Below are 17,664 nucleotides of genomic sequence, written 5' to 3'. Positions count from 1 at the left end.
ACAGAAGATAACTTACTCTCATGATTTACCAACAATCAGGGCAGTGGAATTTTTTTTACTAAGTTGAGAGCCTTATCTAACAGAAAAAGTAACTGAGGCATACACAAGGAAAGTGCAACTTTAGATGAATTTTGGTTTTGGTTTTGTTTTGTTTAGGCCAAGCAGTCTTAAAGTTTAACCCATGCACTAGTAAAAGTAAAATAAGATAGCATAGAATTTGTCCAATAATGCAGCCTCATATTTTAACTAGTTAAGAAAGAGAGACAAAGTTTGGAGGGAGGAGAGAGAGTAAATGGGAAAAGGCAGAGGGAAAAAGGAGATGCAAGAAGGAAAAGTAAGAAGCAAAAAGGAGAAAGGAAAAAATTAGACAAAGATAGGAAAGAGGCAGTGGGAGAGTGTCTGAGTGAGCCCACAGCTTGGCCAGGTTAACTGCACCTGTCACACTCCAACTGAAAATTATCACGTGTCACTGCCCTTTAAACTGCTAACAAACTCTTCCATAAGTGTCTCTTACTCTCAGCTCTGCAGCTGTTCTTATCAAGCCCCACCCCAAGATGGCCCTGCTTCAGCACCGCTTATGAGAGCAAGCAGCTTGACGAGAGCATGCTACAGAGAGAGGATCGCAGGGGACCCTGATTCAGGCCCCACATGCTCTGGGGCTTTCAAATAAAACACGCTGTCTAATTTTAGTAGTGCTTTCCATTGCTTCCCCTAGCAGAGCCCTGAGCAAGGGATAAATGGACTTGGTTAACCAGAACCCACTGCAGATGGTGAAGCAGTGGCTGGGAAGGCAATGCTGTGCCAGCAGTCAGCAAAATGAAGAACGCCACCCAAGCACAAAAATGAAAGCAGGGTGTGGAGAATTTATTCAATAATGCAATAAACGACAACCATCCCAAACTTTGTTCTCAGCAGCAAATCTGCAAAATGGAATTTTGGATTTTGTGCTTAACGACAACAACAGTTCATGGGTCTGCACCATGAGGTTTAGAGTTGGTGTCTGCCTGTTTCCTATCTTGTAATGTAGACTGATTGGCTGGAAGTCAGTCTCTTAACTTTGGGCTTGGAGTAAGTTAGAGCTTCCCCCAGGTGTACAGGTGATTCCTAGAGTCTCATTTGTGCAGGGTGAAAGAGGGGAGGGCTGCAGCCTCACTCCGCACTGGCGTGGTTATTGCCATATTTTCTGGGTCCAGATGAGGCACACTGGTTTTACAACAGGGCCACTCAGAAAGTCCCACATGTGGGATGCAACTTGGAGAACCAGTGGTGGAAAACATCCATCCTTTCTTCACCTGTGTATTCAGGCCCGGCCTCTGGGCTGGGGGGCTTCCACACTGCTTGGATGTCAGGAAATTTAAAAATGCCCCTGAAGACTAAGACATCCCAATGAGTGTTTGGGAAGGGAAGTTAACACTACTGCCATACTTGTGGTATTCACTGTTTGATTTCTTTTGGCTTTCAGCTTAAAGAGCAAATTCTGGGTCAATGAACAGAGGTAAGAAACTATTTTTGTAAGAAATTAAAATCTCAGATTGATTCATTTAAAATAATGGCACATAAAAAAGCCACACCTCAGCCATGTGGATGGGCTGTTCTGTCCATGCTCCGGAATTCACGAGACGTGTCCTGAAGGGCAGGTGGCTAGAGGCACCTGGACCCAGAAGGTGCTCAGTAGTAGATCTCCTTGGGGGACAGAAGTGGGCGGTGGTATTCCCTGAAGAGGCATTCCAGAGCATTCTCACTCAACGGAGGCTCTAATGCCTCCGAGCGCATGACAGTTAGAATGCTGCCATGAGGAGGCTCATAAACTGAGCCCTGGCACCCCTTGGCCCATTCCATTTAAGCCTCAGGGGGTCTGGCCCAGACTGCCCCCTCACCCTGTTCCTGAGGTATCCTGGACACCCAAGTGGTTCTAGAGGTTTGGAGAATCCTCCAGAATATTCTGGGAGTGAGCTGGCCTCCCAGCTCCCTCAGGAACAGGGCCTCTAGAGTGAATGTGGAGCTGATGTTGACTTGATTTCCTGGGGGATTCTAGCCCATAAAAATGAAATCCAGCTTTTAGAATTGCTCCCTAGAGAGAAGTGCAGGGCCTCAGCAAGGTGTGCAAGTGGCGGGGGTGGGAGAGATAATTCAATTTCCTGAGGAATACAGTTTTCCTCCCCTGCCTTGCCTAACTGGCAAATTAATTTTATTTTGTCAAGGAGTTTGGCATTTTATCCTCCACTGAAGGGTTTTAAGCCAGTGAGTGACACACTCAGATCGGTGTTTGAGCCGGATCTCTTAAGACTTCCAGGGAAGTGTGGAAGATGGCTCAGAGCGGGAGACCCAAGGCTAGGATCCCACTTCAGGAGCCAGAGCAAGGGTGGAGGCAGGAGAAGGGAGGGGCTGCCTAAGGCAGGGGTGGGTTTGAGAGGCTCCGAGAGAGGAAGGCAGGACTGGTGCTGATTAGATAAAGGGGAGTCCAGTGCTGTCAGGAGTACCTGCAAAGGACAGAAGTGGCACAGAATGGGGATCGTTGGTTGGGGTCGAGGGAGAGTTAGGGAAGACTTCAAGTAGAAAATGACATGGGACAGATAAGCAGGAGTTGGTCAGACTCTCAAAAAGGGAAAGGCACCCCAGGAAGTGAGCAGCCCCACAAAGGCAGAGCGGCACGGAGGCAACCCGGAGCAGGGGGGGTCTGAAAGTGATTTCACACAGCCGGAATATGCCAGGCAAGGGAAGGCATGAGGAGGGGCGAGGTTGGAGAGGTGGGCAGAGACTAAGCTCAGAAGGAAACAAAACTTCATCCTGGAGGCAATGAGGAAGCTTGGAAAGTTGGTTTGTAAAGTGGAGCCATGTCGCTTGCTAGTCCAGACAATTCCCCTAAAAGTACACATTTTCTTACAAAACTGAGAGATCTACGGCAAGCGTAAAGCACGCACACGGTCCGTGGCGCTGAGCTGAGGGCTTCCTCTTCCCTTGTCAGGTACGGAGGAATCTCCATCGGAGGAAAGCTCCCGGTCCTCCCCATCACTGGGGAAGCGCTTGTTGGATTCTTAAGCGACCTCGGCCAAATGATGAACCTGAGCGGGGTATGTAAGCAGACTGCAGGTCTGGGTAGGACTTTCAACCTGCCAGTTTATCATGAAACAGAAATTATCATGAGTATTAAGGGGGAAAAAAACCCCTCTTGTTTGTTTATTATGGTTTTCTAGGGCCCTGTCACCAGAGAGGCCTCTAAAGAAATGTCTGCTTTCCTTAAACACCTAGAAACTGAAGACAACATTAAGGTATTGGCCCTGTATAACCTGCCCGAGAGCCAAAAATTCATGTGTTCTGGTTATTTCATTTTTATTTTCTTGGCTTAATTAAATTCCCACCCTCTGCCTGCTGAACTCTAGCATGAAATATCTTCCAGCTGCCAAACCCTTCCTCCTTCTCTCGTTCTGTCTCCCGTGGCTCATTTTCTTTAACAGCTGTTGCAGCTCAGCATCTCTGGTGTGGTGGAAGCAGAGCCTGACAAAGCCCATCTTCACCCTATAGGTGTGGTTTAACAACAAAGGGTGGCATGCCCTGGTCAGCTTTCTCAACGTGGGTCACAACGCCATCTTACGGGCCAGCCTGCACAAAGACAGGAACCCCGAAGAGTACGGCATCACCGTCATGAGCCAGCCCCTGAACCTGACCAAGGAGCAGCTCTCGGAGATCACAGTGTAAGCCACAATGGCCCCCAGCCTCACGGCTATCTGGCCCGCCTCCACTCTCTGGATACCCCGAGAGGATTTTCACTAACCTGAGCTGCTGGGCAGGATGGCAAGTTTGTCCAAGCAGGCACACATAAACGTGACTTTCAAATGCTTCCTGTACCAGACAGCTTGGCCATTCTCTTTCCTCATACTGTTTATTTGGAAAGTAAGCGTATATTTGGTTCTGTTCCCTGTTGGCTCTTGACAGCAAGTTCCTCCTGGAGCTTACGCAAACATTCTCCTTTCCACTATGCAAAAGGACTGCCGGGAACTGGGAAAATTCAGCAAATCTTTCAACTCACCAAGTAGTGATGATCTTGGGTTCTGGTAATTTCTCTACTGTGGTCGGGTTTTGGAGAGGTTGACAGATCCTTGCCTTCCTCAAGCTTAGGCTCTAGCTACACAGCTTCAGGCAGCAAAAACCTCACTCTTGTGCAGTTTGTAGAATGTGTGCTTTCCTCGAGGCCTATACCTGGTGGGAATGCCTTTGTTTTCGCAAACTTCGTCTGGAAGGCTGTGAAGGGCCTCATTTCCAGCGTATCCTGAGTGATCCCGAACAACCAGTGTCACCGGCTAAAACTTGGGCCTGGCCCCTTGGGGCTTTCCTCTGGGCACCCTCTGGGACCCTAGACTGAGGAAGAATAGTCCGTCCTATGTTAATTCTCACTCAGCCCAAGTTGCCATACCTCCTGCCAAGACTTTTGAATGTCAGATCTGAAACAGGAGTCTTTGGTGATCATAAAATAGTATATGTTCATTAAGTAAAGTTTATAGAAAGGAATTTTAAGAACTTATTATCTATAACGCTATAGTTTGGGGCATTTCCCCTCAACATTTTTACGTGTCTCCTTTCAGTCATATGTTCTGTCCTTACTGCGTGGGGGTCACGCCATTTGCTGTTTTACCAGGGCGGAGACTAGCACGGTGGTGCCTTTGTGGGAATTAGTTAAAGGTGCTCCTTTCTCTAGGTGGGCACCATCCCACGCCAGGGGTTGTGGCCTGTATGTCAAGTTCAGGTTGGATTTCAGCCCACACTTGCCCCTTGGCCAGATGCTTTCCATTTGATCCAGGAAAGGGTGAAGAGAGCCAAGCTCCTGTAAAACGGGACAGTTCTCTTTTCACTTAAACTTACGTTGTGAATATTTCCCCATGTTATGTGTTTCTTGAAAACATGATTTAACAAGATAAATTCACAGACCATACGGCTGTCTACATAGAAAATTCAAGATAATCTACAGACAAATTATTAGAACTGCTAAGAGCATTGCAGTGTATGAGATTAATGTAAAAATCCATTTCTATACAACATCAAGTCATTAGAAAATGTAATAAGGAGAAAATTTATCTAGACTTTTATATTAAGATGGAATAATAGTCACTATTGACATTAATGTTAATGAATTCACATTAATATTAACATGGAACAGGAAACCCACAAATATCCCCTTAACCTTGACCCAGTCTGTTTTAGACAGTTGAGTAGAACGTCATGCTTCAGGGGTGGGAAGGGGACTCTGGAATTGTCACCTGGGTTGAGTGAGGCCTTCCCAGAGCCTGACTTTGTTCTTCCTCTGCTTCTGCTTCTCTTTCTTCACCCCTCTCTCCCTGTGTCCCCGTCCTGCTGCAGACTGACCACATCGGTGGATGCTATGGTTGCCATCTGCGTGATTTTCGCCATGTCCTTTGTCCCAGCCAGCTTTGTCCTTTATTTGATCCAGGAGAGAGTGAGCAAAGCCAAGCACCTCCAGTTTATCAGTGGAGTGAGCCCCATCACCTACTGGCTGACCAACTTCCTCTGGGACATTGTAAGTGTCAGGTCATGACCCTCCCTTACCCCCGTGGGCCCAAGGTGGGTGGGTGCTTGTGTCTGCTCTGACCGAAGGGACACATCATGGGGGGCTCTCACATTGCCGGGGCTGCTGGAAGGGGCTTGCCGAGGGCCTTGTGTGTCTCCTGTCTCTTGACATCTTCTTAGAAAGGCACAGAACTAGGAGCCCCAATCTGGGGAAGGATGGGGGTTCAGCTTAACAACACTGAGAGGGTGGTCTGCGTGCCCCGCCTCAAGGGGCCTTCTGACCCACCGAATAATCACTGCACTGCAGGCACGAGGCTGGGCTTCCTGAGAGTAATCTGGAGTTGAAGAGGTCATATTAAGAGCTCCTTCACCCCACATCCTCTTTTTAAATCCTGCCCCACAAAGGGGTAAGGATGGAACTTCCCCTGTGGTAGAGTCACCAGATAAATATAGAACACCCAGTTAAATTTGAATTTCAGATAAACAATGAATAATTTTTGGTATAAATATGTCTATCCCTGAATATTGCATGGGACACACTTCTACTAAAAACTTTATCGGCGGCTTGTCTGAAATTCAAATTTAACTGGGTGCCCTATGTTTTTATTTGCTAGATCTGGCAACCCTACCCAGTGGCCTCATTTTGCTTCCCCAAAGTTATCAGACCTTCACTATATCAAATTAGGGAAAATGAAGACAAAATTATAACATCAACAGCAGGATTGGTGGGGGTGGGGAAGAGTCAAGACAAGCTATTTTATTGACAGGCCACGGGGTCAAAATGAATTGGCAGCAAAGGCCTCGTTGTAATGCAGCAGGATCATTAGCACACCAACTCTGGTCATTCTGGCATCTTGAGTAATGAAATCTTTTGTTTTATCTCAACATTCGAAGACTAACACCTCATGTGATGATCAGATATATCACGATGGAGATCAACACAGACAACCTTCTCCACTACGGCTTTTAATAATAATGGTCAATGTTAGGGCTCCTGAGGCCCTGGTTTCTTTTATTTACTCAACTTATTAAGCAGCTATCACTTAACAATACAAAACCAGAAATTACCAGTGGCAACTAAATTCTTTCCTCTCTCTTCTAGCTACACACAAAAACACTCCTAAACACATGGGGAGGAGGTCAGAGCATACAAGCCTCACTTTGGATAAGAACATCACTTGTGGATGCTCACATTGGCCTGTGCTTTTAACATGAAAGGAGCTAGGCTCATCTGTACTGCAAAGCTGCTAAAGTGCTGGTTTTTTCATTCTCCTTTTTTTAAAACATGAAGAATAGAATTTACGCTTCAAGCTGACCCATGCATGTGTCTAGCTACACAGAGAGATCTCTAAGCGTAAGGAGAGATACGTGGCTAGAAGGACAGAGTGGGAGTCTGGGGTAGGAGGTGATACTAGCAAAGTAGACACTTGGCGATCCAATGAAGAGTTAGGAGATGGTGAATATGATGCTGTCAGGCTTCCCGATGCTCTAGAATTTTAAAGCTGGCCTGGAATCCCAGATCTATGATCTGTGGTGTTGGATGGAGCTTAGCACCCTCATTAGCCAGTAGCAAAAAGACAACACATGCTAAGGGGTCATTGTTGAAGGGATGAGCAAACACTGTATCTTTCACTTGGCACATATCTGATGTCTTAAATTCTTACCTTTTTATATATATTATCTGTTTTTCTTTTCTTTTAAATTTTGAAACAATCATAAACCTAGAGAAACATTGCAAGTATAGTTCAAAGCTTTTTTTCCCAAGCCATTTGAAGGTAACTTCTCAACAAGATGCCCTTCCGTCCTACAAACGAGGACACGCCCCATACAACCTTGGCAAAACAGTCAACAGCAGGGAACCAGCACGATGCATCACCTCTGTCTCATCCTCAGAATTCGCTCAGGTTTCACCAAGTTATAGAAAAGGATCAGCTCAGAATCACACATTTCATTTAGTTGTCATGTCTCTCCAGTCTCCTTCAGCCTGGGATGGTCCCCAGTCTTTCCTTGACACTCCTGACCTTGACCCTCTTGGAGATCACAGGCCAGTTATTTTACAGAAGGTCCTTCAGTTTGGATTCCTCTCATGATGAGCTCAGGTTATGGCAGCAGTAGCACAAGGGATGGTCTGTTCTTCTCCCTGCATCCTATCAGGTAGCTTCTGATCTCAATTTGTCCTGTTACTGATGATGGTCACTTTGGTCACTTGATTAAGATGGTGCCTGCCGAGCTTCTCCACTGTAGAGTTCCTCTTTTCCTCTTTATAACTAATAAAAATTTGGGAGAGAGGTACTTTGAAGCTATGTAAATTTCCTGTTTGTTATCGAACTTTCCACTTATGCCTGTATGGAGTCATGGTTCCTGTGTTAATCAGTGGATTATAATCTGATACTATCCTTATTTACTTTGATGCTCAAATTATCCCCAGTTTCACCAGTGGGAGCTCCTTCAAGCTGGCTTTTGTCTTCTGTTGACTTGAGCACCATCCTCCTTGAGCACCTCCATACTCTCTGGCACAGAAAGATGTTCCGGCTCATCGTGCTCCTCCTCCCAGCCCTACCCTGGAATCAACCACCTCCCCAAGAAGCCCTGGTTCCTTTCAGTGGAAATGACGCTCAGAAACCAAGATCTGGATGCTAGCTATATTCACTGCCACTGGGGTCTCAATGGTCCCAGGCCTACTCAATGGAGAGAACTAGAGGATTCTTTGTATATCTACACACATGGGCATAGATATGCACACATTTACATCAATATCTATCTATCTATGTACTGAACACTACGAGCTCACTAAAACCTTTAGTTTCAATCCAACACCACAGGCTCATCCTGTTTTTCTGTCTTTCCATATATGTAACTCCCTTCTCCGAGAATGAGATACTGACTTCTAATACCCCCAACTCACTTGTCTACCTAAGTAATACACCTATATGTCATAAGTCCCCCATCTCTGCCACCATCCCCTCCCCTGTGTGGACACCCTCCTCTCCCTGCTCTAGCTGTCCCCCACCTGGAGGTCCTCCTCATTCTGCTCTGGCTCTGATACCCCTCACCAAATCAGTCCCCTGTAGGGACATCATCCTCAGCCCCCTGGGACTCCAACACACCACACAAGCCTGTCCTCTGCGGACACCCTCCTCACCCTTCTTGGGCTCTCATCCTGCTCAGAACCACTGTGACTCCTCCCCTAACTCCACCGTGGCTGCCCACCTGTCCCTGTCCGACCTAATGGCTTTAGGACTGAACCATGTAGGAAGGGAAGAGAGGCGAGAAAGCAATGAAAGAGTATGATCTATTCAAGCTTTGTGAGGCCAAGGACTCTTCTTTAAGATTTTCTGAATTTTGGAGACATGCTTACAAAGTAGAATCAACAAGACTTTGTGACCAATTAGAAAAAAAGAATGAGAGATCAGTGGAATTTTATAATTCTTTCTTTCAGAAGATAGGGGATGAAGATTTCCTACACAGGGAGGTGGGGGTGGGAGGGGTAGGAGGTCTGGGAACAGCTTAACACATGTTTGCTAACCGCAAACCATTTGGACAAATAGGATCAGAATCCCAGACCATGAGTGCTGGTCCAGCCCTCGTTTTACAGATTATGAAATAGGCCCAGAGAGGTTATGTGCCTTGCCCTCCTCTCCTCTCTTCTAGATGAATTACACCGTGAGTGCTGCACTGGTGGTGGGTATCTTCATCGGGTTTCAGAAGAAAGCCTACACATCTCCAAACAATCTTCCTGCCCTTGTTGCACTGCTCATGCTGTACGGGTGAGTTGTTTAGGCCATTAGCTGATGCTGCCAGAAGGGAAGCCTGGGGATGAGCAAGCTCTTCTGACAGAAAATGGGGTTCTGGTGGCAAGTTAGCCTCCAGCCCCCGGCGGGTCTGCTGCTGCTGGACAGGAATCTGTCTGGCTTCTCTTTCTGACTCCACGCATGAAGGTATTCCTGAGACCTGGTCCACTGAGGGACAGTGGAGACAGCCACATGGCCTGAATCTTCTTCTACTCAAACTGTGGCCTGACTGAAGTCAGTGAATCCGTCACTCCCCACTTCCTCACCGAGCTCTGATTCCAATTCATCCGTGGCCAATCTGCCCATCTCAGGGTCTCCATCGGGACTGGCCAAGAGTTATTTGCACATAGTAGAAGACTACAGCTGAAAAGCTGCTCCTGAGTCAGGGCCAGAGGATGACACAGGGATTAAATCCAGTAGAATTACAGAGCAAAGCATGCAACTTTCTATCCAGGCCTACCACTTACTATATATGTAACTGTGGACAAGAAATTCACCCATCTGGGCCTCAGTTTCCTCATCTGTAAAATGCGGTCAATAATCCCTGGCTTTCCTACGTGGGCCAGTAGAGTCTTGCCAGAGCAATGATCTCCATTCATCTCTCTTGGAAATAGGGAGTTCAGGTATCAGCATGACCGTGACATGTCAGCTCCAGTGAACTGCAAAGATGAGTTTGTTGGGATCTCAGCTCAGCTTTGCTCCTCTAGACTGGAGTGGGAAGCATTGCAGGGTACAAAATGCTCCTATGCCTTGTGTAAGGCTTTATAATTTTCAAAGTATTTTCACAGCTACCATCTCATTTATTCGTCACAAAACTCCATGAAGTGGTCAGGGCAGGCATTGTTATCTCTATTCAAAGATGAGGAACAGGGGCCAGCCCAGTGGCGAAGTGGTAAAGTTTGTGTGCTCCACTTCAGCAGCCCAGGGTTCACAGGTTCAGATCCTAGGAACAGACCTACACACAGCTCATCAAGCCATGCTGTGGCGGCATCCCATGTATAAAGTAGAGGAAGACTGGCATGGATGTTAGCTCAGGGACCATCTTCCTCAAGCAGAAAGAGGAAGATTGGCAACAGATGTTGGCTCAGGGCCAATCTTCCTCACCACGCCTTCCCTCCCCCCACCTCACAAAAGAAGAAGTTTAAAAAAATAATAATAAAAAGATGAGGAACAAAGACCAAGGGATGGAGTATCTCTTTTGTCCCTCTGGACTCTCGCCCATTCAAACATGTCACCTCACATGTGAGGGGAATGCATTATATCTAGGGGTACAGCAAATGGAATGGAAATTGGAACTCCATCCCAGTGAGTTGTGTCATTTCACACAGATGGGCGGTCACTCCCATGATGTATCCAGCATCCTTCCTGTTTGATGTCCCCAGCACAGCCTACGTGGCCTTGTCTTGTGCTAATCTGTTCATCGGCATCAACAGCAGTGCCATCACCTTCATCCTGGAATTATTTGAGAATAACCGGGTGAGATGACTTTATTGGCTTCCATGTTTACTAGGATGCTAGAGCGCATGTGATGGTCAGGCAGAGCCACAGGCAAGCTTTGTGCATAGACAAATGTTGCTTCCTCCCTCCCTCTCTTCTTTTCTTCCTCTCTCTTTTCCCTCTTTCTTTCTCTCCTTCATCCTTTCTCCCTGCCTCCCTTCCTTCCTTCCTTCTTTCCTTCCTTCTCCTTGTTCATTTGTGTGCTCTGAGTGTCATGGTTTTCTGAGCTCATTCTGCAAGCTGTAAATGACCTTTCATCATCCTAAGCTTTTAGATTTGATTGCTCTTTCAGGAAGTTTTCCTTTGGGGACTTTGGGTGTTAGGTTTTCTACACACACACACACACACACACACACACACACACACGTAGGTAATGCAGTCATGTGATTTCAAAATTTAAAAGGAATAGAAAGGCATACAATGAAAAGTCTCCTTCCTACTCCTATTTCCCAATCACCTGGTTCCCTTCTCCAGCGGCAATGTCTCCCTTGAGTTTCTCATGTGTTCTGAAGACATATAAACAAAGACGTACTAACATCCTTTCTTAAGCAAATTATAACATACTAACGTATAGTATTCTACATCGAAATTAATCCTGAGGACAGGATTAGAATTTATGGTGTTGAATGACTCATCTTTATGAGCTATAAAGTCCAGTTGTCCCATTGACAACCCCTAGACTTCTCACCTAGGAAGAACTGGCCAGGCTGAATCCTGGAAACAATCCCATGGCTACAGGGCTGTCTTTGCTCCACACTCCCACCCCCAGCCCGCTAGTCTGAGCCCTGGTCACGGCTGTCCTGGGAACATTCCCAAGGACTGGCAGGCTTACCCAGGTGTCCTCAGTGGTCTCTCTAGCCTTTCCTTCCCTCATTATGTCTTCGCGGTTCAGAGCATGGGCACCAGCCTGCGCCTCTGCACTGCTGTCCTGTGGCCCCTGTCCCCACCCCTGCCTCTCTGGGAAGACTCAAGGCAAACCTACACTAACCCCCAGTCCCATGGCCTTCTGAGAGTGACTCTTTCCAAGATCTTCTCAGGCTTTCTGTGGCCTCTAATCAAGAAACAAAACCCCATCTGTCCCATGACTGATAACAATGTGCCATGTCACGTCAGACCCCAGAAGAGAGATGGATGAGAACACAGACCCTCCAATGGCCAGAGCATTTTTGCTCTGCTCTTCAGAGTTGTTTTTGTTACAGGTTCACAGCCCACTAAGTTTTAAGAGAGTATGTTACTTCAGAATAACTATATGGTAAGGTTTAAACAACTCAAAGCATCCTCCCTCCTGTGGGCTGCACTCATTTAGCCAACATTTACTGAGTACACCTCCCTCCCTACAAAAAACTGACTGCTTTCACGTAACTTATTAGATAGACAGATGCTGCAGAAATTCCCAGTATCCCATGGGATGCTCCCCAGGTCCCAGTAGCTGCTGTCCCTACTCAGTCAAGAGGGATCAACTAGGTGAGCACCAAGTGATGGGTGTATTGATATAAACAAGAGTGACCCACTCATCCTGCCCTCCAGGAACTCCCGTTCCAGTCAAGAAATGACCTGCACACCAAGTTAGGAACTGACGTAAACCACAGTGCTGGTTTATACTGTACTGGTACTCTGAGGACCAGTGACTAGTGGAGAAAGTAGGCAGGTAAAAACAATTAACCATGGCAATGTGGTAAGTACTATGAGAGAGGAGAGGATATTTTGCTGTGGGACTCTGGAAAGGCTTATGAGAGAAGCAGGTATTGAAGCCAGCTTTCTAAAGAAGGGCGAGAAGCTGCCGGTGAGCAGAGGGGAAAGAGAAGTCTTTCTTGCTAATAGCAATGGTTAATAGAAGCTGCAGGCACAGAGGCCCAGGGGCAAATGAGCACAGAGCCTTCCGGGAAGAGTGGGGGGAAATGTGGGGAGGGGTAGATAGAGAGAGCTGGGGTCATGTGAGCAAAGGTGTGGAGGCTGCAGAGGAGGAGGGTGTGAGGCAGGGATGGACCAGATAAGTAGGCAGCCATGGCCCAGCCTGGAGCCTGGGCAGCCTTACCCCTTGGCTTCCCTCTGCCTTCTCGGGGGAGCCTCTGCCCAACACTCCGAGGCTAAGGCAGCAAGCACAGTCTGACCGCCTGAAAATAAGTCCCCCAACTTAACACAGACCCCAGAGACAGTCTCCAGCCCTCTTTTCTGCTGGCGACAGCTGCAGACAGACATAGCTGCCTGGGAGGAGCTGAGAAGCAGAGCTCGGAGATGCTCAGGGCCCCTCTCCCCTTTGGTACAAGCTGGGCTAAGACAGAACCAGTGAAAGTGCCTCAGTCCCCAGTGACAGCTCACAGCTGCACCCCAGGAAAGAGAGCCCAGGCCACACTCCCGGCAGCTGCTGATCTCCTGGCATCCAATGCCCTGGAGGGCTGCGGTGTGATTTCAAGTGAGTCTGCAGTGAGAGCCCCCAAGCGGACAGCAGGAGGGCTGCTCTTGTCCAGACTCCTGCTGTTGCCCACAAAGTCACCCAGGCTCTTAAGAAAAGTAACCTGGAAGTTCCTCACGGTTGTCTACAGTGCTGGACATAGTGAATGTTTAGAAAATACCACCTAGTTTGAGGTACCTCCTGTGAGTATTCCAAGACTTCCATATCTGCTTGACAAATCCTTCCTGTGGCCAGTCTGGCTGCTAGCCCCCTTTGTCTGCAGGCCTTCCCCTGGCCCCCTGGTCCTGCCCTGGCAGGGCATCCAGGCCCCACCCTGCTCAGGAGGGGACAGGCAGAGTTGGCTTCCTGACTATTCTGCTTTTCTGTGTTTCAGACGCTGCTCAGTTTCAATGCTGTGCTGAGGAAGCTGCTCATTATCTTCCCCCACTTCTGCCTGGGTCGGGGCCTCATTGACCTGGCACTGAGCCAGGCCGTGACGGACGTCTATGCCCGATTTGGTGCGTGGCAGCCGAGGCTGTGGAGTGTGACCCTGGATCCTCTGAGGCTGGGAGGGCTGCAGCGGGAGTGGCTACATCAGACCTGCAGCCAAGGCTGGGGCTGGGGGCACCTGGTTGGTCTCGGATGGTCCTGCCCCTGAGAAGGGATCAGGATGCCTCTGTTTCCGTGACTAAGGAGCCACAGGAGGGGTGGAGGGTGGTCTTCGACTCTTCCTTATTCTGATTTGAGGAGCTAACATGAGACTCGGGTTTCGCGCTCACTTAAACCCTTGCTGGACCTAGTGTAGTAACCAGGTCTTCACGGGCAGCTGAAGTGGGCTTAATTCCTATCGTTTTTCCGGTGACTTCCATCCCCAGGTGAGCAGCACTCTTCAAATCCGTTCCAGTGGGACCTGATTGGGAAGAACCTGGTTGCCATGGCAGCAGAAGGGGTGGTGTACTTCCTCCTGACCCTCCTCATCCAGTACCATTTCTTCCTCACGCAATGGTATGTTCGTGCCGCTGCCCTGAGGGTGCCGAGGGCAGCTCCTGTGTCCCTCCAGGCACTTGACTTCACATCCATGCGGTTGCCTCTTTTCTCATGAGCCCCATCCATGATTGTTTTTATGTTCCCAAAGACTGGCTTGCTCTGCATGATGCAAGAAGGAGAGGCACATTAAAATAGGCAAGTTAGAATTTGTGAAGAATCTGAACTCTAAAATATTTAAAATACAATGTTATTAATTTCAATCACTAATACTCCATCCCTCTCATTTAATTAACAGATGCTCATTTTAAATTGGGTGAGAGCATCAGAAAAGACAATGGGGAAGGGGTATCCTCAGTTCTAGGAAATGGATTTATGCGTTCATAAATAGGCCCCTTTGCTAATGAGAGATTTGAAAGTAGGGGCAGGGCAAGAAGGAAGGGAGTAAAATGGGGGTGATGTTCAAGGTGAGTGCAGCCAGGGGCACTGTGGAGGGGGAAGGGCAATGATCACAGAGATGGAGGAGGTAGTAGCCAGCCACCAACCCTAACTCTTGACCAGGTATCCTCTACTGCTGGGTCAGTGGCCATGGCCCCAGCCGCCGGGCCATTCTTCCCCAGGCTCTTGCCCTGCCTCATTCTGAGGTGGGCACTGGGGTTTCTACAAGGCAGACCCTCTGCAATCTAGGTTGACCTTTTCCAATGACCTTTTCCATGAATTGCCAATCGCTGGGCACTCATAACAAGCTTTCTTGGACAGTGGTTTGTTTCTTCTCTTTTCACCTTCTCAGGCTGAGTCTGGTCACATGTAAATAAAGATTCAAAGGGCTTGTTTCTAGGTTTTGATCCACAGGGAATTGAGTTATGGGAAGCAAATCCACCTCCTTACCCACAGGCTTGTGAGGATTGAAGGAGATGATGGTGTCAACACTCTTTGAAGAAAACACATGACCAGGGAGTTCTAGTTATGGGAGACGGTGTGAGGAACTGTGGTCCTTGGGACCCTCTTTCCTTGAAGGTCCCCCTCTGCAGCTTTGGGGGCGGGGAGGGGAGAAAGTTTTTTACCAAAACAGACTTATTAGCTTCAAACTCGGATGTCAACACGACCGAGTGAGTCCTACCTGCATTAGGCCCAAAATAGGACCAGAGAAGCATGTCACAATCTCTGGCTTCAAGAGGCTTGCAGCCATGCCCATACTGAGAGGCAACCAGGCAAAGAGAGGGGAAGGGAGGGAGAAAGGAGGCCCTTGGTAGAGGACACGGCCTGCGTGGAGGGAATTCAGGATGGCTGTGAAAAGTGAGGGTGAACGGGGACTAGAGATGAGCCTAGAGAGGTGGGTAGAGCCTGGTCATGAAATGCCGCCTCGCCTTGACAAGGACTTGGGACTTAGTGTGAGGGCCGCAGGGAGCTATTGGGTGTTTTTTGTTTTGTATTTTTGTTTGTTTTATTGAGGTCATATTGGCTTATAACGTTGTGTAAATTTCAGGTGTACATTATTATATGTCAGTTTCTGTATAGGCTGAATCGTGTTCACCACCAATAGTTTTTATCCATTACCATGCATATGTGTTCCTTTACCCCTTTCACCCTCCCTCCACCCCTTCTCCTCTGGTAACCAGTAATCTGTTCTCCTTGTTTGTTTATCTTCCACATATGAGTGAAATCATACGGTATTTGTCTTTCTCTGTCTGACTTATTTCACTTAGCATAACACCCTCAGGGTCCATCCGTGTTGGGGTGTTCTTGTTTGTTTGTTTTAAAGTATGCTTTTTGGTGAGGAAGATTGGCCCTGAGCTAACATCTGTTGCCAATCTCCCTTTTTTTTTCTCCCCAAAGCCCCAGTACATAGTCGTATATCCTAGTTGTAGGTCATTTTAGCTCCTCTATGTGGGACACTGCCACAGCATGGCTGGATGAGCAGTGTGTAGGTCTGTCCCCAGGATCCGAACCGGTGAACCCTGGGGTGGTGAACTTAACCACTTGGCCACAGGGCTGGCCCCATGTTGAGGTGTTGTAATCAGGGGAATGACATGATCTGCCAGGGCTAGAAGCAGAGAGACTAGATGAGAGCCCATTTTGGCCCCCAGGCAAGAGACAATGGTGACCTGGAGAGGAGTGGGGCCATTGGAAAATGGAGAAAAATAAGTTGATTGGATAAATAGTAAGAATTTTGTTAGACAAGACTTGGTGATGAACTGGATGTGACCAGTGAGGGAGGAAGGAAAGACAGTAGCCCAAGGTGGTCAGGGAAGGTTTTAGAGGCTGTGTCTTTAAGGATGGGAAGGGTTCCCTTTGGCAGGCAGGAAGAAGAGAACATTGAGGGCCTGGAAATCCCTGCAGAGGCTGGGAGTTGGGAAAGGCCAGCATGAGCTGGGGACCAGGGGTAGATCAAATGATTGGTGGAGGAGTTAGTTCAAGAACTAAGTGAGAGAGCAGGTGGAGAGGGGAGGTGGGGCCTTTGCACAGCTCTGGGATTCCAGCTGAGAGGTTGGGGCTTTAAGCTACAGCTGATGGAGAACCATGAAAGGATTGGGGGCATGGGGTGACCTGATGGGCTGGAGGAAGTAGGAAGCTTGGTTGCTAGTAACTGTCGTTTACTGAGTGCTTACTGTGGATGAAGTGTTTTAGTAATGATTACAGCTACCAGGTTTTCAGTCTTGATGCTGTGCAGACACCATGCCAAGTTCATCTTCACCATAATCCTATGAGGTAGACACTATCATCTCCTCCCTATCTTATGGTGGAAGGAGGTGAGGTTTAGAGAGGTTCAGTGACGCACCCAAGGTCACATATGAGGAGGCCAGGACAGAACCCAGGGCTGACTCTGGATGTGAGCACTTGCCCTCTCTGCCTAATGCCTATTGCTTCTCCTGGTGGGAGTCCTTTGGAGAATTCAAGCCATAGGGGGTGGAAGGCCAGACTGGGGGAAAGGTGAGGAAATGGGAAGAAAGTAAGATGAAAAGGACAGTGTCAAGGACGCTGTACACCAGCCCAATCCTGTCCCCTTTACTTCCTCTAGGATTGGCGAACCCTCTAAGGAGCCCATTGTAGATGAAGATGATGATGTAGCTGAAGAGAGACAAAGAATTATTAGTGGAGGAAATAAAACTGATATCTTACGGCTAAATGAACTAACCAAGGTAAGGGAAGAGGTGTGTTCCTTTGGAGGTGCCAGTTGGACCCAGAGATGGCATGACGTTGTAATTTGCCTTCTGTAGAATAAGCAATATGCCTATGCAAGCAACTCATTTTTCTAATTTTATGTGGAGTTGTCATCTCTGTCTCGTAACTTGTCTTCCAAGAACATCTAATTCCTATGCATTTTCCCCAGCATTCGTCTTGGGTACAGATGGGCTCAGCAAGAGCCACTCCAACTGAGCACCAATAGCCTTTCTCCATTCCTTTTCTGCACAGCGGGTCAGCTCTGAGATTTCTCAGTGCTCATAGCACCCTTCTGAACACCCGTGTCCATATGTAACC

The 17,664-nt window shown here is 47.9% G+C and overlaps 1 protein-coding gene across 1 annotated transcript in view; it reads left to right on the top strand.

Moving 5' to 3' along the window:
- ABCA4 (ATP binding cassette subfamily A member 4) overlaps window positions 1-17,664 on the top strand; it is a 135,561-nt gene that overhangs the window by 101,544 nt on the left and 16,353 nt on the right. The window contains exons 33-42 of the mRNA XM_070486367.1: window positions 1,463-1,495; window positions 2,966-3,071; window positions 3,195-3,269; window positions 3,523-3,692; window positions 5,353-5,530; window positions 9,172-9,287; window positions 10,640-10,787; window positions 13,595-13,718; window positions 14,076-14,205; window positions 17,204-17,324. Of these exons, the coding sequence (XP_070342468.1) occupies window positions 1,463-1,495; window positions 2,966-3,071; window positions 3,195-3,269; window positions 3,523-3,692; window positions 5,353-5,530; window positions 9,172-9,287; window positions 10,640-10,787; window positions 13,595-13,718; window positions 14,076-14,205; window positions 17,204-17,324 (1,201 nt within the window). The remainder of the gene's footprint in view (window positions 1-1,462; window positions 1,496-2,965; window positions 3,072-3,194; window positions 3,270-3,522; window positions 3,693-5,352; window positions 5,531-9,171; window positions 9,288-10,639; window positions 10,788-13,594; window positions 13,719-14,075; window positions 14,206-17,203; window positions 17,325-17,664) is intronic.

The sequence above is a fragment of the Equus asinus genome, chromosome 16 (assembly GCF_041296235.1).
Source record: "Equus asinus isolate D_3611 breed Donkey chromosome 16, EquAss-T2T_v2, whole genome shotgun sequence".
NCBI lineage: Eukaryota > Metazoa > Chordata > Mammalia > Perissodactyla > Equidae > Equus > Equus asinus.
The sequence above is the reverse complement of the archived record's forward strand: the minus strand, read 5'-3'. Positions and strand labels throughout refer to the sequence as shown.